Source organism: Oxyura jamaicensis, chromosome 5 (assembly GCF_011077185.1).
Source record: "Oxyura jamaicensis isolate SHBP4307 breed ruddy duck chromosome 5, BPBGC_Ojam_1.0, whole genome shotgun sequence".
NCBI lineage: Eukaryota > Metazoa > Chordata > Aves > Anseriformes > Anatidae > Oxyura > Oxyura jamaicensis.
The window spans coordinates 6,903,540-6,925,027 of NC_048897.1; the positions used below are offsets into that span (position 1 = coordinate 6,903,540).

Here is a 21,488-nt window from a genome sequence, read left to right on the forward strand (position 1 = left end):
CTCTCTTCCCCCATTAATTCCCAGTGTCAGCCTTCAGATTAAGGCCTTTGTATGCAGTCAGGGTCTGTAAAGTCCAAATAGCTTGTGTTCTGAAATAAACACCAGTTCCCCAGAACTTCAACTTCCGCAAAAAGAAACCACACAAATGAAGGCATGAACTTGCTAAATTAAAATAAAGATATGCTCACAAAAAATATTTAGCCCAGAGTTGTTTAAATTGTTTTATTTCAGAATAAGAGAAATACAATATTATCCATTCAGCAGAGACCACCAAAATTAAAGATTAATTCTTGCTTACTCTTTTCCAAGACTCATTAGAATTCCATCTGCCAGAGAAATACTCCCACCAATTCACATAGTTCTTCCAGCTCCCACCAGCCTGATCATGCAAATAGGGTAAAATGAACTGAGATTTTATTTTACTGCATCACAGATGATTTTTCACAATAGATCAGTAGATAGCATTCTAGCAGCTATGTTTCTACTTAGTGAAAGCACTAACAACTTTTTAATAAAAATCTGCCATCAGTTCTCATAATGCCAACCCATACTTGAAAGTCCAATCAGGAAGTATACCTATTCAAAATACAACTCAAGATAGATCCCCTCAAAAGAATCAAATATTGGTTCTATGAATTGAAGTTGGTATACTTGCTTAAGATCTATTAGCTGGGCTCTGAAATCCTTTGTAGCATCATGCTTCTTCCAATCTGAATGCTAGTGAAGCAATATTAGCAGACAAGGAAAAGGAAGTAATGCTGTATAACTAGAATCTGGACCAGTTACACATGTGCACTGATCTTCCTCTTTGGCAAAGGAAGAGGAAGAAGTAACAGGCAAAGTAGTTATTAAAACTTGCCAGGATTTTAGATGCATGGCAGATTGCCTGATCATACTGAGCACAGTTCAGAAACATTCCTTGGACTGTTAGGAATGACTTCAGCATGTAATGGGTAGGACGGATTTTTGTTCTAAACTGCAACAGTTAACTTGAACATTAGTTATCCCATAACTGGGAAACACATTCCAAATAATTATTTGAGAAAAAAACTCAGTGGGATTTCAACCCTTATAAAACAATAGCTTAAGCCTTGGCTTTCTTTTATGCACATATGGTAAAGCATTCAGATGCGGACAGAGCTTAGGCTAACACCATACATATTCAAGTGAGATAAGACCAGAAACTCCATAATTATCATTTAACTGCACTCTGAACTCTAAGTTCTAATATAAACGTTAATTTTGCTCTGGTTCATAAGACATTATTAAAGATTATACTCCAAGATCATAGGCAAAAAATATCACTAAGCTAAAGAAACACCTTTGGATCTAAGGAGTGATTACTTTATAGTTCAAAGGTTGCCAATTTTTTTTGTGCCAATTATTTATAAGCAGTAGACAGAATTTTGATACATCTGAAATCAGGTTTTATACCTATATCTATCCATAGATACATGCACATTCATACAAAAAATAAAATCTCAATTTATGTTTAACTCTGGAAACCAGCACTGGGGCTTGACAAATAGCAACATCAGATTATAGCAGTAACAATTTCAGAAGCTATTGGGAAGAGTTTTTAAAGGTATCTGAGCAGGAATTTGGCCAAAATGAAGATGCCCATGTATTTCAAGGTTCATTTTCCCAGACACTTTGGAAATTAGTCTTTTTCTATTTAGCTTCTTGTAAACTAGAAAGGACACTTCCACATCCCCACCATCCCAAGGACTTGGAAGATATAATTAGTTTTGTTGTAAAATGTATACAATTAGATCACTTGGGGCAGATATTTTTCTAAGGGAGATGATGATCTCTGACCCATCACTAATATTCATGGATTTATTATCTTAAAGTATTATTAGGAATAAAAAAGTTACGTATATTGAGATTAACTTCAGTTAATATTAACTTCCTATTCAGCTTCATTTTTGTTATACTGAATGAGAAAGAACCAGTTTTAGTAAAATTACTGCATATGTACTTTCCTTCTGGAAGGCAAAAGTTAAACTCAAAGGAAGTGTCTACAAATACCTACAGGTAACTATTAGCAATACTAAGCAGTATCAGCTTTTTAATGTGAACAGTTCATCCACAAGGATAATCACAGTATCATTAGACAAGTTCCGTTGTGCGATTTAGCCAAAGTAGTTATAAAATTAAAAAGAAACTTTGATTAAACTTGTTTCCTTCTAGAAAGACTTTTTAATCAGTTTCCTTGAAGACACTGTATATTGTTAGCAAGCAGTAAAGCACTAGTGTTGAAAGGCACTAGGATTGTTAGCTAGTGAAACTTACTGTTTTCAGTATGGATACAGGCACTTGAAAGCTTAATAAATCAAGCCTGTAGAACACTGCTGTATTTGTGCAGAAGTCTGCTACATTCATTAACATCTTCAACAAGTTGTCCTGCAGTTACGTGGATACAAGATTCATAGGGTAAATCTCTGTAGCACACTTTACAAGTTGGATCTTTCTTTGGCAGATACACGTGAAGTGGCTTGTGTGTATGTCTTAATTACATCCTAAAAATGATAAGAGATATATTCAGAACAAGTTCCACAGAAAGTAATCACAGGAACTTCAGAAAGAATTGCATACTTATAGCAACAATTTTGTTATTCTATGCAGTGAGCACAGAATCTAGGCGAGTCAATTTTATTTAAGAGTCCAAAGAATAGACAATTTCGTCTAAGGATCAACCTGAACAGCCTGCATTGCATTTAGAGTTATCTTCCAGTACCTTTAAGAAACAACTAAAAGAAGATCATCTTACATCACTAGTTAATCTATGTTTAATGTAGTTAAGAGCAATGCTTCCACATTTTTAGATACCACATGCATTAATTTCTCCCATTTAAATCAAATATAGATCAAGACTGATCTCTCACTTTGGTGGATTTATGAATGAAACGAAAAATCCAACCCCTCAAAATTCAACCACACAAGTCATTAACATACCTTTTTCCCAGTTTCAGCATTGTATTTGTCCAGCAATGACTGAATACGGGCACCATAGTCAGGGTGAACATCAGTGAAGTTTTTCACCTTAACAGGAAGGAAACAAGAAACAAGAACTTGATTTCTCTCCATGAGACATTCTTCAATATTTTTCATAGGCCATGGCCTATAACCAGTACATATAAGCAATAGAAGGAAGAAAACTTTTCCAAAACTTTTCCCAAAAATGTTTGAACCTGACCAGCCAGAAAGGACCAATGAGGACAATGACTCACTGTTTCTATAATGCCAAATAAAGAGGTCTTTCCCAGTGGAATTTTGTTTAAATCCAGGAAAATTCCAGTTCCTCCCTGACACTCACATTCTCTTCCTTCTCTATAGAAGAAACATTACACTGGCAGTCATTTGATTTTTGAAGTACTAAGGTAAACATCCCTGATGTTCAGCAATCTTACTATTTCATCAGCAAAAAATCATTAACATGTTCTGCATTTATTCCTGTAACTATGCACACATTTAAGTGTTCTGTATTTATAACTCCTGCATAAGAAAAACTAAAAGAAGTCTTGATATTCTCCATAACCGTATTGAGACTTTGATGAAAAGTTGATACATTGCACGGAAGCCTGGAATAAAGAGCAAAGACACAAAAATAGCTAGGCCACTTACAGCTCTCTTCTGAATGAAGAGTTGAGCGTCTTTAAGATGATCGGCAATATTTTTACACAGCCTTTGACGTTCATCCTCCTTCAGCACTTTGATATAGAAATCCCTCACCTTATAAATAGAAACAGTTTTTAAGTAAAAAGTTTTATTTTGAAACTCCAACAGTAAGAAGTAAGGCATTCTGTGAGCAGCTGTCCATAGCACTTGGACTTAGAATTCATTATTGCTGAAAAAATAGCTTTCACTTACTAGTCAGGCAACACTTAAATACAACTCCAAAGGCAGCCAACTTACAAGATTTTTTTTTTTTTTTCCTCCAAGCAAACCTGCTAACAACCCATTTCAAGCTTGAAATTACTGATTATCTAATCAGTGAAAACAAGTGTGCTGTTGGGCTCCAATTCAGGAATTGATGATCATGACATTACATGCATATTCTAGTTTAGTATCCACATACACCAGTTGCGGGAAGACTGAATGTCACTACCTCTAAATATCAACGCTCAAATGTAGATGGCAGAGGTCTGTAAGAGTTCATTAACTGTCCTGTCAGCAAAAGTTCAGTTATTCAGCATTATTAAACTATACAGAGATCTTTCAAACTTCTACGGTATCTGAACTTCAGGTTAGACCAAATGCTTCAAAGAGATTCATGATTGAATGCTCCTTGCTAATATTCTTTAAACAGCCCATACACTCATCTTCTGTAATAAGCAGCGTAAAAGCCTCATACATCATACCTGAGACACATTATCTTCATTTGCACTATTGAAACGCTGCACATCTCCTGAAACACACATGCGGCTTTCTTTCACAACAGGTTGATCTTCTGGACCAGTAAAACTGTTTGGGTAATAGTTTGGGGCACCGCCTGAGAAGTGAACACACACAGGGATTGAAGGGGGGAAGAAACAGAAATTAGATGCAAGGTCTCAAGTTAATTTAGAAGACAAAGTGTGCTTTGCCTAAAAGAACCTAAAAATCAATTACAATTCACCTTATTAAAAACAGTTGTCAGCTTTATTTTTTGGTCAACATCTAGCTCAAGATCAACTGTCTTCAGCCAGTGCTTAAAAAAGCACTTATTACAAACAGAACTGACATAAGTCTTTGGGTAAAGAAACAGGCTTTGTTTCAGAAATAAGGAGGTCTGGCCATTTTCAAAGCACCACTTCTCAGAATTTTAATGAAACTGGGGAGGCGTGGTGGTTTTATTGTGCTAGGCAGCTGAACACCACAACCGCTCTCTCACTCCCCCTCCTCAGATGAGGAGGGGAAGAAGTAAAGGAAAGAACAACTCACGGGTTGAGATAAGGATGATTTAATTAAAGAGAAAAAAAATTATTATTAAGGAAATGTTATTATTAAACAATTCAACTAAAGGGAAAAAAAGGAAAGGGGAAGGGGGGGGGGGGAAGGGAAAATCAAAACAAAACAAGTAAAGGCTATGTGGAAGTGCAGAGGAAAGAAATTACTCTCTACTTCCCACAAATGAGCGACGCTTGACCACGACCTTGAAGCAGGGCCTCAACGCACGTAGCCGGTGTTCGGGAGGAGGACAGACGTTTTCGCAATGAGAGCCCACCCCTCCCCTCTTCTTCCTTTTTCCACCTTTTATTGCTGAGTGTGACATCATATGGTATGGAATATCCCTTTGGTTGGCTTAGGTCAGCTGCCCTGCTGATGTTTCTCTCTCACTTTTTGCCCACCCCCTAGGAGGGTCAGAGAGAGTCCTGATGCTGTGCCAGCACTGCTCAGCAGCAGACACAACACCGGTGTGATACCACTGCTGTTCTAGCTACAAGTGCAGAGTGCAGCACTGTATGGGCTGCTGCAGGGAAAGTTAACATCCCAGCCAGACCCAGTACAGGAGGTCATTCAAGTTTTAGTCCAAAGGCACCATAAAAATATACTTCCATCTGCTTATTTGAAATAGCGTTGAATTGAACTATGTAAGGGTCTTCATTTTAAACAAAATGAACTTACAAGGCTTCTTATTTTTTTTTTTTTAAATCTGCTCTTGGACCGGAGTAGTCATTTTCAATTTCCTGTTTTTAAAGTATTTCCGCCTCCTCCTTCAAGAGGTGTTAGAACCCATAGCCTGGAGGAATACATGTTTGCAGCATGAGGCATAGCGTACTTGCTTACACTTAGGTATAAATCAGTCACTCTTGGACAAACAGTGACAGAACATATCATCATAGAAGTAAAGTTAAAATTCTAGTCTTGACATTTTTACTCCGGCTTTTAGTTTCTTGGAAGTCAGAAAGCAAAGCAGTTCAACTCTTTAATGAGTCTCTATTTGCCTTTTTAAAATATTTAGTCTCTTGTATTTGTTAGAACAGATTTTTGCCTATAGGTAAAACCAAATAGGCAATTAAGCTCTGTGAAAACAGTTGTCAGGCATATTTCTTAGTTTTAATTAAGATTTTAGAACTTCTGAAATAAATCCCTTTTAATGAGTATGTTCCTGGACATACTTAAATGCTAGGGACATAACTGAATTCATTTGATTTGGGATATTCTGCAAGTGCCCTGATGATGACCTATCTGTAAGTTTTCAAAACACATCTTAAGCTTCACTTCATTTAAAATTAAGTAAAATTGCATTCTTACAGGAGTTTTTCCACGTAGAACTTACTCAACACAAATATCCAAACTCTGCTTTCTGAAGTAACGCAAGAGATAGAGCCATTATATATTTACGTAATTGGTGTGTGTATACATGTATGTATATATACACACAAACTGCAAACAAGCATTTGTCACAAGTGACAGTTATATACATCAAATTGAAAGCCCAGTTAGGAATTATCAATTATTTGATACAAGGCAGAAATAAGAATGAACATTCACATCCTTTTGAAACATTAAGAAGGCATAGAGAAGGCACTCTATAATCTACATAGATATGCTTATTTAACATTTCTCAACATGTGAAAATTAATTTTTGGCTATTCATATCTATTTAGCAAATATCTTAAATCCCCTATGAACAGAAGAAACCATATGTGCGTATTATATTTAAAAGGATTTTCATTAATACCTTGGTTGTCGGTCACACACATTGGTCCATCCCTCTGATAATTGGCCACACGAGCTCTGAAGGGGCAATTCACAGGAATTTGTAGATAGTTAGGTCCCAGACGATGTCTATGTGTATCAGCATACGCAAAAAGACGACCCTTAAAAATGCATAACAAACATTAATAGAACTCTTTCAACCTTAGACTTAAAAATATATTACATCTGAAATATGGTCTAGTGGAAAGTGTCCTTGCTCATGACAGTGTGGGCTTGCGCAAAACATTTGACGCTGCCCTGCATAACATCCTTGTCTATAAATGGGAGAGACACGGATTTAACAGATGGACCACTCAGTAGATAAGGAACGTCACAAACAGTTGCGGTCAACAGCTCAATGTTCAAGTGGAAACCAGTGACAAGTGGCATTTCTCAGGGATTGATATTGGGACCAGTGCGGTTTAACATCTTTGCCAGCAGCACAGACAGTGGGATTGAATGCACCCTCAGCAGATTTGCCAATGACGCCATGCCAAGTTGTGTGATGCAGTCAACACGCTGGAGGGAAGGGATGCCATCCAGAGGGACCTGAGACAGGCTTGATAGGCAGGCTCGTGTAAGCATCCTGAAGTTCAACAAGACCAAGTGCAAGGTTGTGCACCTGAATCAGGGCAATCTCAAGAACAAATACAGGCTGGGCCATGAATGAATTAAGAGCAGCCCTAAGGAGAAGGACTTAGGGGGTGTTGATTGATGCTGGCTCACACTGGACTTCTCAATGTGTGCTTGCAGCCCAGAAAGCCAGTCATATCCTCGGCTGCATCAAAAGAAGAATGGCCAGCAGTTTGAGGGAGGTAAGTTCTCCCCTTCCACTCTACTCTCATGAAACCCCAGCCCGTAGGCCCTCAACACAAGGAAGTCATGGACCCATTGGAGTAAGTCCAGAGGAGGGCCACAAAACTGGAAGAGTGCTGGAGCACCTCTCCTGGGAAGACAGCCTGAGGGAGTTGGGGTTGTTCAGCCTGGAAAAGTGAAGGCTGCAGGGAGACCTTATAGCAGCCTTCCAGTACCTAAAGGGGGCCTATAAGAAAGCTGGAGAGGAAATTTTTACAAGGGTATGCAGAAAGAGGACAAGCGATAATGGCTTTAAAGTAAAATAGGGTAGATTCAGATTAAAGGAAGAAATTCTTTCACTAGGAGGGTGATGAGGCACTGGAAGAGGTTGCCCAGAGAAGGTGCGGATATCCCATCCCTGGAAGCATTTAAGGCCAGACTGGATGGGACTTTGAGCAACCTGGTCTAGTGGAAGGTGTCCCTGCCCATGGCAAGGGACTGTAATGAGATGGTTTTTAAGGTCCCTTCCAACCCAAACCATTCTATGATTCTACAAAACAGTGATAGCAATACTTTCATAAACAAGAAAATGAGATTTTGCCTGAAGAGCATACATTGACCATAGTTTACCTGCAGCATCTTATCAGGGCTAGGTTCAATACCAGGTGGCATGTTGTTAGGATCATATGCCATCTGTTCTACCTCTGCAAAGTAATTGACAGGATTCCTGTTCAAGACAAGCTTTCCCACAGGAATGAGAGGGTAGTCACCATGTGGCCAGATCTAAGACATAAAACATGTGCATTAAAATAATTGTATTATGTAGCTTAAGTAATAAAACAGGCAAGAGCTACCTAATAGTCTCAACTGAGAGAATACATTACTGAAGTCATTTCTATTTTGCTAACAAACATTGAGGAACGTCCAAGTCTTTTGCAATTCAGAGTATTCATGCAACTTATTTCATCACAGCATAATCTCAGCACTTGACTACTTAAATAAAATACCCACAGGCACTTGAAGAGATGCCTAGGAATGCAATATTGTAGGTGGAACTGGTAGCATGATTGTTTTCGGCTACTACAAAATATAACCAGCTTAACTAGCCATTTCTTTCTCCTCTTGGCCTAAACTTTCAAGGTCAAAATTATTTAGCCATTTCTGGGGAGCAATACTAGAGGAAAAAAAGTCTGTTAGTCTTTCAACATGCCATTCTTTGGAACAGCAAATAGAAATCTGACAGAAGATGAGACCAACATCAGAAACTACATGATCAACAACATTCAAAACTAGCCAGCTCAGGGTGTGACTATGATCTGAGATCAGACTTTTGAAATGCAGTACAGTTGTAATTTACAAGCCTGAATCAAGCCCTAACCATATTTCACCAAGGAAGAACATCAGATTTTACACTATACCACGGGAATTGGATCTTATTTCCAGCTTTCTGGATTAAATACCCAAGGGAAGAGCACTCAAAATTCCAGTAACTGGACATATTCCCCCCCCATCCCACACTCCAATATGTTTTACAGGTATATGATTTCATCTCTGGAATTTCTGACTCATCCTGACCATGTAATAAACAGCATGCTTAAAAAAAACAGAAGCGATAGGAATAAAAGGGACAGAACGACTGTAGTGATAGGAAATGGACCTTAAACAGTGCTACTCTGTGGAACCTGTTTTATTTGTTGATAGATAAGCTTGTTTCTGGCATTTCCTAAATTTTGATCTCATGACCTCTTAAACAAGCTGAAATAGAATATTTACAGTTGTAGCAAGTATACCTTAGTTAAATCAAAAGGATTAAATGGAAACTTCTCTGCTTCTTCAAATGTCATAACTTGAATGTAGAAAGACCAGGATGGGTAGTTGCCATGGGCTATGGCATTGTAAAGATCACGTATTCCATAATCAGGATCAGTAGAAGCCAGCCTTCCTGCTTCCTCAACAGATAGATTTTTTATGCCCTGGTCAGTCTAAAAGCAATGAAAGAAGTAGAACCAGTTATAAATGCAGAAATTACACAAAACATAAGAACGTGTTTTTAACAAGACTCAAGATCTAAGAGCATGATTTGTCCATCTCCTAATCTCCAGTAATTTAAGTTCTGAGTACATTCAGTAGTATATAGTACATTCAACAGTTGCCTTCCAAATAAAGATTAGTTCTATGATAAAATGGAAATTAGAACAAGTCCAGATGAGGGCCACAAAGATGATCAAGAGGCTGGAGCACCTCTGTTACGAGGACAGATTTGGGGTTGTTCAGCCTAGAAAAGAGAAGGCTGCAGGGAGATCATATAGTGGCCTCTCAGTACTTAAAAGAGAGCCTACAAGAAAGCTGCGGAGGTAAACTAGAAGAGGGTAGATTTAGTTTAAATTAAAAAAAATCTTTACTATGAAAGGTGATACAGCACTGGAACAGGTTGCCCAGATAAGTTGGACATGTTTAAGGCCAGGTTGGATGGGGCTTTGAACAACCTGGTCTAGGGGAAGGTGTCCCTGTCTGTGGCGGGGCTGGGGGGGGGGGGGCGAATAGGTGATCTTTAAGGTTCCTTTCAACCCGAATCATTCTGATTCTATGAAATAAATGTAATGCTATACCACAGAACAAAAACACGATATAGCACATCAAATAAAGATGTTTCCCCTTACAGGAAGAGCATTCCTTTACTATCTTATCACCCCATCTCTTCTTACAGACCACATACCAACACAAACTGATAAGAGTGCCAGCCTTCAATGCTGAACATCCTATGCTGAACTGATGCTGAACTGTAATTCTTTTAAACTTCTTTCTCCTTCCCCTTAATTTCTGACACTTTAGCACTGAAGTCTCATTTTTATGCTTCTGACACCTCAAAAGCTAAAAGCTGCTATGCAATCCTTGGTTTAACATAATGGTTTCTCAAGTTTCACTCTAAAGGTGTTCCAAAGGCATATCCAGCCTCTACTAACATCTAACAGAAGTAAGAAGCTGCATTGTCTTTAAAACTGATGGGAAGTTTTTCCCAAGCAAGATATCCTACCAAGTACTTTCTGACAAAGTCATGAAAGTTCTGTAAGCTTCAGCCACAGAGCTCTTAGGAAGTGAAGATTATATTGCTTGACTCACATATACCTTGGAAGTACTGTATCAGTGTAACTCATATACAGAAGACTAACAGGAACAATAATCAGAGCTAGACAGAGAACTTTTACCTGAAGAAACAGCTGTTGAATCTGAACTACTCTGTAGCCATGAATGGATCACACACATTAAAACACTTCTAAACAGGAACATCCTTCATTTGTTAGATGTATGCAACTGATGAAAAACATACACCATTTACATTCAGTCTATGCATGAACAAATGTTTTCTGAATTAAACTAAAAAATAAATACAGAACATTCAGACAATCTTCAGGTTTAAGTCAATATGATGTATCTTCTCAGCAGATAACTGGACAAGAACATACCTTCACATGAAATTTGCAGTAAACTGCTTTCCCACTAGCATTAATCAGTTTAAAAGTATGTGATCCATATCCATTCATATGACGATATCCATCAGGAATACCACGGTCACTAAACAAGAAAGACACCTAAAGAGAAGAACCCAACAATATTTGCTTATTCACCAGTTCAAATAAAGAACCATTTGAAACAACGGTCACTTACATTCATCTGCATCACTAGAAGTCATCTTAACATGATAAAATCCTCTAGGATGTTATAGCTTAAGTTTTTAAGACTTAATAAACTAAGACTGCTTAGGCTTTCCACATACAAGGATGTGAACTGCACTTGTGTGACGAAGTACGACCACATGAAATACTCGTTATCATCAGGTTAATGTTGTGTATTAATGTTATCTTTCTCCCTATAAGCACAGGGCAGATAAGCATGAATAATTTAAATACACAGTTTTCACCAGGTTTAAAAAATAGGTATGTATCTGAAATACGACATCCTGAGTAACTAATTTCTCAAATTTCTCAAGCAATAAACATACAACCATGCAAAGCTATAGGTATGCAGCTTCCTTTAGGCTTATTACCACAAACAATGCTTGTGATACCACTTCCCAAACACTAGTAACTGAAAGGCTGCCATATGAACCCATTTTCCTTTGGGAAAGGACACATTTTGTATTTGCCTTTTTTGTACAACATTCTTCTCTATACATTAATATTAATATGCAGTTTGCTGTTAGTTAGTATTCTCACTACCTTAATACTAAGAACACCTACTAACTTCCCCTTCACCTCTATGTAAAGTATGATTATGAAAACAAAAATCCTGCTTATTTCATAGTCTATAAAAGAAAAGGCAAAACTAGAAAAATATGCCAAGAGCATTAAAAGCCATAGTAGGCCTTTGACCTTTAGTGTTCTTAAAAGATTACGTTGGATCCAGATAAAGCAGTTTCAGTTAAAAACATACGTTGCCATAACATGATATTCAAGAGAACCTTACCTGATGCAAAGACTCGGGGCGAAGACTCCAGAAGTCCCACACCATATCTGCATCCTTCAAATGAGTCTGAGGGTTCCTCTTTTGGCTATGGATGAAGGATGGAAACTAATTTGTCAGGAGGAAGGGAAGGAAAAAAAAGTTTAACTTCATTTTCCAAGTTATACAGGATTTGCTAAGCAATCGCTGGTACTGAACAAGACTTTTTCTAATACATTTTATCTATGAAAGGAACAAGACACCGAAAGATGAGAAAGTTTTTCCAATTACCCTAACTGATCTGACTCTAAAAGTAAAATATTTACAGCTATGATGCACAGGATGCTTAAAGCCAGACAATGCTTTCAACTTCTCCCCAATCAAATAAGTCAAGCACTCAGATTTCATATAAACTATTGGATATTTAACTCCAAAATGAATAGAGATATAAAGTATCATATTGTAAAATATCAACCTAAGTCATACAGAACAACTCTACTCTCATGAAAATCCCTTCTTACAGATACAAAGTACAGTTAAACTTAGACTAATAATCACATTTAATACAGAAGAATTTATAAGCAGCTTTTCAACTTTCCTTCAAATAGCCTTTAAATTTAAAAGACATCTACAGAGTAAAATAGCTATTTCTAACACCAGTGAAACTGAAATGACCTCAAGGTTTAAATCACAATTATTTACCTGATGGCTATTATGCAGTGACATGCAATAGTAAACAACTAAGCATGTATGGTATCAAAGTAATAAAAGCTAATGCTTGATTACTTACTTCGTTAAAGTTTTTCTTTTTTTTTTTTTAAATACCACCTTATCAAATCAAAAACCATTGGAATATCCAGTGGATAGAGTAAGTATGTCAAAACATGAAATTTTGCTTCTCAGTGAAGCAAGAATAAGATGTGAACAAACTTTTGGACTCTTTCATGAAGTACAATTGTCTTTGGTGCTTACTTACCAACATTGCATCCCGAATAAAGAAGATAGGAGTATTGTTTCCCACAAGATCCCAGTTACCCTCTTCTGTATAGAATTTCATTGCAAAGCCTCGAGGGTCACGAACTGTATCAGCTGACCCAGATTCTCCAGCTTGAAGAAACAGAAGAACATATAGAAGTGTTACAGTACAAAACAAATTCTAAGCATAAAACTATGGAACTTTAGAATATGCCATAAGATCCTAAAAAAAGTCAAAACCAAGCATTCTTTTAAAGTCTCTTCTTTAACAGGGAATTTGTTATATTTGCAATAATACTTGAGGCAGTGCCTGAAGTTTCCAATGTGTAAACAGACATCCATCCACCCAAGCATTCAGGCCATAGTTAAAGCAAACAAGTACATCCACTCAAACCAATAAACAGTAGAATTTGCATCATCACTAACAGATATCAGATAAGGCTAAATTGGCAAAAAGCATATTAGTTTATGTGCACTGAATCCTATTGCTACCTTCCAAATGAGAGCTTTCACAATCTAAGTAGCGTATGCAACTTACAGAAGAGTTGCGATGCTTCTAATTACCCCCCTGCTTTACCCAGAACAATCCTTTCAGTGGTAGATCTACACCACAGCAAAAGTATCCACCACAATACCTGATCAAAAGCATTCTAGATGTATTCAGAAACAGTTAATGCTAGCCAGCATGATGAAATAATTAAGACACTTAATCTCTCTTGGAAAATCATTGTTTACTACAAAATAACTAGGAAGAAACGTTTAAGCATAGCAGGGAAAGGAAAGGAAACAATGCTACATGCCACTTCAGCACAGTCTGCTCATCAAGCTCAACTGCATGCTTTTTGCCCCCAACCCCCAGAGGACATTCCACAAACACCTGAATTTTGGTGACAGTAAAAGGCTAGCAAAAACAGTAAAAACTGCATCTACTTGAGCCTTGTCATTTTCCTCCCCTTCCCTTTTCTCCAAGGCTATTTCCAGAACTAAATCCTCATTGGAATTTTTTAAGACATAACTTTATAATAATATAGTAACATACCTTTTTAAAGGTCATTTTTCTATCAGGTATAAGGTATTTCTTACAATGCACGTTGTACCTAATATCATTTAAGATTGTCAATTCATTCATTCAGCTCTTTAGAAAAAGAAATAAGAGTTTGTTTAGAGAAGATTAATTATTTGCCTAGAGCTGATTTTCCACACCATTCATCTCAAGGTCATTAATACAGCATAAGATATTTCAAGTCTTCAAATTTCAAGTGTAAAACTGCAGTACGCAGGTTTTTTTTTTATGATCCATCCAGAAACAAAGTAAGCTTTCCATCAGAATCAAACATAGCAGACTACCATTTCTTTGTTCCACAGTCTAAAGGAGAAAGTACCAACAGAAGTACCTACAATGGGTTCTTGCCACAAGGCACAGACCCTGCTTATCGTTGCTTAAGGTCTTAAAAATTAAATGAAATTGACAGAAGAGGAATTAGGTGCCATAACATTTCAAAATACCTGAAGTACAATTTAAGTGCTCTGTAATGCAAACATATCAATATCAGTGTTAACTATTAGTACCCATGTAAGAAGATGCACAATAACTTTAGAGCCTTACCAACAGTTGAGAACCGTATAGCAATTGGTGTTCTTTTTCCAATGTGTTCAAACACTTTCGCCTTACAGTACTTCGTAATATCATGAGTCACTTCAAAATAGCCAAAAGCACCTGAAAAAAGTATTTAGAAATATCAGATTATCAAGATACTTTCCTGCCACTCACAGAGCACATTATTCAGTGCTGCATGTTTGACCATAATAAAACCAAAAGAAATCATTGAAATACACCAGTTTCAATCTATACACTGAATCACCCAAAAAAAAGTTTATATCTCACACAACATGCTACTTGCACAGCATTTCCCCCTCCCTATCCTGAACATGTTGTTAGCAGTTCCTGGCAGCAATACAGGCCTTACTTCTACTCTACAAAATAATACAGTAACTCTGAGTTCTTTTCTGCCAAGAGTTTACACATTTATCTCTGAGTAAGACATGTATTTCGCCAATCCTGGCACGTGTTGCAGCACTGTTGGTCAGTCTTTAAACCAGATGAAGCAACTCAGTTATTCTTACTCCCACAGAGGAATTTTTCTGTATACACTCACATTACAACAAGATTCAGTCCCATATTTTATAAGCTATATGTAACAAAACAGAGATGCCAGTTCCACAACTATGAAGGAACAGACAGAGCAGGAAGTAGCGTAGTATTAAGAAAACCTCGGGGCTATAATTACACTTCTAGACTTTTTAAAGTGGTTTCAGTGCTTTGGCTTTGACCCTTGGCATAAAGATTAAATTTTTTAATCAAGAATTTTGTTAGAATCCATAGCATATTAACAGCTTATTAAAACTGAATTATAAAAAAATTTTAAAAGTCACTTTAAGTTTCACATACTTGATCCATCTACCTTTGCATCAAAGATACTACAGGCAGTTCTAAACTAAGCTTTACTTCCTGTTCTCACTGTTATTAGTATAACTATATTAAAATTATATTGTAATGCAATGCATCTATAACAATTGGTTATCTCAAAGATTTTTAAGGCCTAGTGCTGCATGAAGAAAAACACAAATAAGTACTAATGAAACATACCTGCTCCTTTTGCATGGACAACTCTTTCAGGAATCCTCTCTCTGTCAAAATGAGCCATCTCATCAGTGAAAACAACATCTTGAACCAGAAGAGGACCACGGGGCCCTACTGTCATAAGATTAAGCTTATCCCCAATTGGGTTCCCAGCACCAGTGGTCAAGACATCTGGCCTCTGAAAGTGAAAAAGTCAGTATCAACACCAGAAACTGAAAACCCTCTAAGCCACAAAACACGCTTACCTGTTCAACAGCTGTATCACACATGTGAAAGTACATAAGAAAATAGTATAAAATTCTGGAACTTGTTACAGAAATCAGAGGTGCAGCTGCATAAGCACAGTCCTATGTCTGAGGCTACTTAAGAACAGCAGTTAACGCCATATGTAACCATGGAATGTTTTCAATGGTTCAGAAGTCTTATTTACTAAGTCTTTACCTTGCTTCAAGAAAAACATGAAGTCACGGCAATGACTAGAAGGCACACATTACTACCATCATTAGTCTGAAAGAGCCATGATAATGACATAAGCAGGAACACCCAGGGAATCACTCCAGACTCAAACCATTGAAGGAAGAGAATTATCAGAAGCCCTACTGTAAGTAAATATCTGTCAAAAGGACAGGAAAGCAGAACTGTTTTTAAAAGAAATTGCCTGAAATAGCCCATATTCGTTGTTTCCCCCTCCCTTCCATACCACCTCTAAGTTAACCATTCTTGTAGGCTACTTAGAAGTGCAGCAGGAGTGACCCTGTACCCAAAGATGACAGACACTCCAAGTCAACTTCAGGAAACAACTGCTAGAATTCTGTAGCGTTATTTAACTAGTGTACTCCCACTTCCTTTAAAAAAATCCAGCAGAAAAGAATCTATCTACATCACGTCTACATTCATACTCTCCTCTAAGGTGACAGATTTTAAGGTGACAGGTTTTGCTAAGTACTGCATAAAACATAGCAAGCAAAAGTACATCAGCTCCAAATACCCGATGGTGGCAGACATTTTTTTCCCTGGGGCACATCTATTTACTCTTAGGAGCAGGGGTAGTGGTGGTCAAGGATATTGAACAGAATTCAAGTTGGCAAGAAAATAATAAGCAAAGAGCTTGCAACAGTTTGAGCTCAGATATTTGAGTCAGACTATGGCTATTTAACACTAAATCCACATTTGTACATTGCACTAAACTGGCATATATCCATGTAGGATACCAGTACTGTCCCACCCTTTTCTGCCAGAAGCATCCACGTAACTGAACCATGGGAAATGCACCAGGACAAACTCACTCATCCCCTCCCTTTTACAGTTTCATTAATGAAAAGGGATGAACAAAAGTAACCCTTGGTGAGGCATTTACTACTATCAATGACTTCATGGGGTTCCAGCTTTAATCCTGACAATCCACATTTTTCCTCCAGTGTTTTAATCCTATCACTGAACAGGCAAAATTCTAACCTGTAACTCATGGAAGAGTATGCTGCACCCAACTAGCCTCCAGATACTTTCCAAGAGACAACTCAGAGACAGGGGAAGAACAATTACTCACATCTACACCCACAGCTCTGGGTGAGGAGAAGCACACAGGAGGAGTCGTTTGCCTTTGTTTAACACTGGCACATGAATAACCACATAAAAGACATTTGACAGGATAACTGCATTTCCAACATGTTCTTACTAATATGCAGCATGTGCTAACTGACTTGAAATCACAAAATAACTAGGTTCTTTATTCTTCGTTCACTAATTCATTAGCTATAAGCATATATTCAACTCCTAGACTACTTCAGGATATTTGAAATGCTAACCTACATTGAAGTTCACACAAACTTTAGAGAATGTACCCAGTTACAAACAGGAACATTACAGATGTTCAGAAACTTACAACAAAGTTGCCACTTAAACTGTATTTACTCTCAAGTTGCTTTTACTTCAGTGAAAGTACTATCTATAGTTCGTCAACAGAAGTAAAGTGGAAGCTGTTCTCAGTATTCTTTCCCCTGCTTCTGTTCTTCCTACCTTATATTAGGCTCTGTTCTAAATGGGCCGAAGAAAATGATTTCACTGCTCACTTTGAGCAGTCACCAGGGCAGATGGCACTGAGAGTTCTCTCATCCTTAGTTATGCTAAAGGTTTAACATCTCAGAATAGTATTCTGATACACACATGTCCACAGATGAGACTAAAAAATGTCATGAAATAGGAGGATTTTATACTCACATTTAAAACTCAATTTTTAAACTTTTTGGTCAAGAAAATTTTGCTTATGTAAACACTTAAAAAAATCCTGCACTTTTTTTTTTGTTTTTCATTACTTTTGCTGATTAAAAGTTTCACATTTCTCAAAAACAATATTCATCAATTTTTTGGTATTGATGACTGTCATACTCATTTAAGACAAGCAAGCTCTCTGTAATGTAAAAAAAAAAAAAATCCCACCGATGGCATCCTAATCTACTGTATCTTCCTCTCCACATTTCTTGTACTGCCATTCATGGACATTTCATCCTTCCTACATGTTCTACACATGCAGAGACTTCCGCTGCATCCTCACTCCACAGCAGCCTGTGGCACTGCAACGTAAGAACCCTGTGCACAGCTAACACACGATTTATAAATTCTGTCCACTACAATTCAAAGAGAAGCAAACTTGGTGACCAGATTCTGGCACATTTTCCTAACATGACACAGCTCCTAAGATACCCCCCTGCAGTCCACAGTGACGTTCTAAAGTCACTGATATTTATGTCCTTGTGGAGCGGCTACCTAGCTCCACCCAGTCCACTGAGGCACAGAGAAGTCACAGTGAGCTACCCTGCTCATCTGGAATTGTTTACAAATTCTGAGAAGCCCAGTAGATTTAACTATATGGTGGTAGGACTATAACACATACACCTAGTCCCACGACCTGCTGCTCAGCAAAGCCCTTGAAAGCCTTGGTCCCTTGGTAAGGGACAGACAGCAGGAAAAACCTACTATGTATCCTTCATCTTAAAAAGGAGTTTTTGACTTACATATGGTTTTATAATACCTTCAGCATAATTAATTACCTGAAGGAAAAAACTCTGCACGTTAGTTAAAAGCCATATATGCAGCAAAGTACGAAGGCTGGTAAATACAGCCCTTTTCAAATGAACAAGCTATACTGTTGCCCAAAAACCTATTTCTTCCACAACATTAGCATATAAGACTACTAGAAATAATAGCTAAAATACATCTCTCTGAAACAAAGCACATCAAAAACATTTTTGTGAAGAGTTTTGTAGCTGTGAAGTCTCTTGTATAGGAAAACCTTCTAAGATGTTCTTTCTAACATTGGCATGAGAAGTACTAACACTTTTTCAACCAATATGATATATTCCCCTTAGTTTCAGGATAATGGCATGCAGGGCACACAAAACAAGTCTGTCCATGTGAGGAAGGAGAAGGAAACACATTAGTTCCAAGGAGAACTCTCAGACTACATCTGGACCTGAGTTTGATACCTGAATTTTCATATGGTTGGGAACTGCATACAGTCAGAACCTTAAGAGATGAACATGCAGATTCAAAGCCATTGTCACAGGAATCGAAGCCAGGAGAATTTTAGTCACAGCTGTTGTAAACACCATACATCAAAGTGCATACTTCCAGGCATTACTGATACTTTGTGCCTTATACAAGTCACTTTAAAATTCTAATAAGCCTTCCCTACTTTCTATCCGAAGGTCTCATGACTCCTTATGCAACACAGGCTCTGTGCTACCTCCCCGTCTCCAAATTAACCTTGGCCTATATTTAAATATTGTTTCACTACAGAAAAGCTGACATCTATATGAATAATATTATCCAGTGTACAATAAGATACTATGAAATACGGCAGAATATGTCAGAGCCACAATTCACTACTGGAATAGTCTTCGTACTTTACTTTTTTGGTGAAAACTAGAAAATAAATTCGACTACAAACAGGAGGAACTGTTCTCTTAAGAAGTAACCCTTCAGTAAACTCTGAAGTGCAGCAGCCCATTGTGTTTTATGAGATGGCTGGTCTGTATGAGCAGCACAGGCAGTATTCAGTGCCCCATACGTGTTCCTGTCAACATACGTAGTGGAAACTGACACGGCGACCTGCTGAAGGGGCATGAGACCAGACATCGCAGCGCTTACACGTTTACCCGAGTATTTCGGTGGGCATGGGCAGGAGGGCTCTGCTGCCCATTACACATTCCTACGTTTTGCACCTACCTCTTGCCCGGTCCTACCCGTAAACAACCCCCCTGCCATTACCCCTCACAGCATTCCCCCAGCTCAAGGCTGCGGGAGCCCCCCCCCAGGGCTCCCCCTCTCCCCTCAGGGCTCCCCGCGACCGTTACCGCCGCGCACCTGCGAGCCCCGCTGGCTCTGCCACTGCTTCAGCTGCTCCGCGGCGACGTCGCGGCCGTCAGCCATCTTGCGAGCTGCGGAGCCCCCCGAGCGACCGAGCGGGCGGCCGGGCGGCAGGGAATGGCGGGCGGGCGGTGGGGCGGGGCCGGGCTCGCTCCCAGGCAGGAGGCAGCGGCAGCAGCGAGATGACCCCGCGCAACAGCTCCCGCCGCACCGCGCCCCGCAGCGCCTGCGAGTAGCGGCAGCCACCGCGCCTACGCCTCCCCCCGACCGCTGCGCCCACCCACCCTCGCCGCCCCGACCAATAGCCCCGCGCCCGGGAGGCAGCGCCAGCTCTGAGTGGCTCACAGGGGTGTCAGTCAGAGAAGCGGGACCCCCGCCCCCCCCCCCCACCCAGAGGGGGCGGGCGGGTCGTGGGGCGCGAGGCGGTGACCGTTGGTGCTGTGAGGGGAGGCCGGCGGTTGCTACGGGCTCACTCGTTAGTCAGGCTCTATTGCGTGTAATTAGTTGTATAGGGGCGTGTAAGCTTGATTTCTGTCAGGCGTTTTTGAGATGCCAGAGCTTTCCAAAGCTGCTGGCTGGGCAGAAGTTATTCAGCAGTGTAGAAAGTAACAGGATGAGGGCACAGAAAGACAGCGCGCTCGGGGAGTTTGTGAGGCAAGGATTTCAGCAGGAGAAAGGCTTCAGTTGCACAATCCAAGTGCCCAGGTGCAGAGTTAAATGTTCATTCTTGTATCTGCACTTCAAAGGAGGTGTAGGTGATAGTTAACATTACTCATAACTCACGTGTCCCCGATTGTAAACAGTATTTCTTCGGAGGCCTCAAGTTGTAACCTAAAAAAAACACTTTCACCGCTGTTACAAACAAGAAAACACCCCGGGTTATATTTACAAATGAGGTAAATACAGCCCTCCTCTCAGGCACTTGCAGTTCTGCTCCTACAGGCCTTGCGTGCTGAGCTTTCTAAACCACAGCATGCACTTGTGTCCCTTCTACTACAACATTAATAGCACAGGGCCCTGGCTTCGTGCCATGTGGATGAACTACAGAGGGTAAAAGTGGTTAGCAGGGGGTTATTTTTCCTATTTGTGAGGTAAAACCTTCCAGCAAGAGGAATAATCTGTCTTCAACTACTATATTACATGTCATTGGGCACTCAGACAATGGGTGAAGATCACAGTCCAGCAATTGTTCTGTGGTCTTGCTTTTTGTGGTGCATAGTTCTGGATGGGGCTTCTAGACCTGAACAAGTGGAAGACACTATTTAGGCACTCTAGAATCCTAAAATTTGTATGTTCCTTTCCTCTTATTAGCCCTTCTCTAATGGCAATGACTGAGGGTAATCATAGTAGATAGAAGAGTTGTCTAAACAAACAGAAATTACACAATTGGGGTTGCAGGAGTACTGGTTTATAAAAGCAACCAAGTCAGCAAGATTTGAGTGTTTTGGTTGTTGTTTCTTCTCCCCCACCATTCTTGATAAGAATGCCAGTACAGCTCTTTTCAGAATACATATTGCAACAATGAAGCAGAGCTGCTTTGTTTACCCACAGCCTGTCAGAAAGAAATGAAATGAGGAAAATGCTT

At 39.1% G+C, this 21,488-nt stretch overlaps 1 protein-coding gene across 1 annotated transcript; it reads right to left on the minus strand.

Moving 5' to 3' along the window:
- Positions 1–1,925: 1,925 nt before the first annotated feature.
- CAT (catalase) lies at positions 1,926–20,080 on the minus strand. Its single transcript, XM_035327669.1, has 13 exons — positions 19,901–20,080; positions 15,545–15,716; positions 14,504–14,614; positions 12,899–13,029; positions 11,947–12,051; positions 10,947–11,072; positions 9,273–9,464; positions 8,113–8,265; positions 6,671–6,809; positions 4,365–4,495; positions 3,628–3,735; positions 2,959–3,045; positions 1,926–2,522 (listed from the first exon to the last, which is right to left on the minus strand). The coding sequence occupies exons 1-13, from the start codon at positions 19,964–19,966 to the stop codon at positions 2,457–2,459; spliced, it is 1,587 nt and encodes a 528-aa protein (XP_035183560.1). The 5' UTR covers positions 19,967–20,080; the 3' UTR covers positions 1,926–2,456.
- Positions 20,081–21,488: the final 1,408 nt, after the last annotated feature.

Coding starts and splice junctions, on each gene's coding strand:
- CAT (XM_035327669.1), bottom strand. CDS start 19,966: ATGGCTGACGGCCGCGACGTCGCCGCGGAGCAGCTGAAGCAGTGGCAG. Junction 9,465..10,946: donor ACTGCAAATTTCATGTGAAG/GTATGTTCTTGT, acceptor CATTGCTTTTAG/ACTGACCAGGGCATAAAAAA. Junction 2,523..2,958: donor ATGCTGAAACTGGGAAAAAG/GTATGTTAATGA, acceptor TATCATTTTTAG/GATGTAATTAAGACATACAC.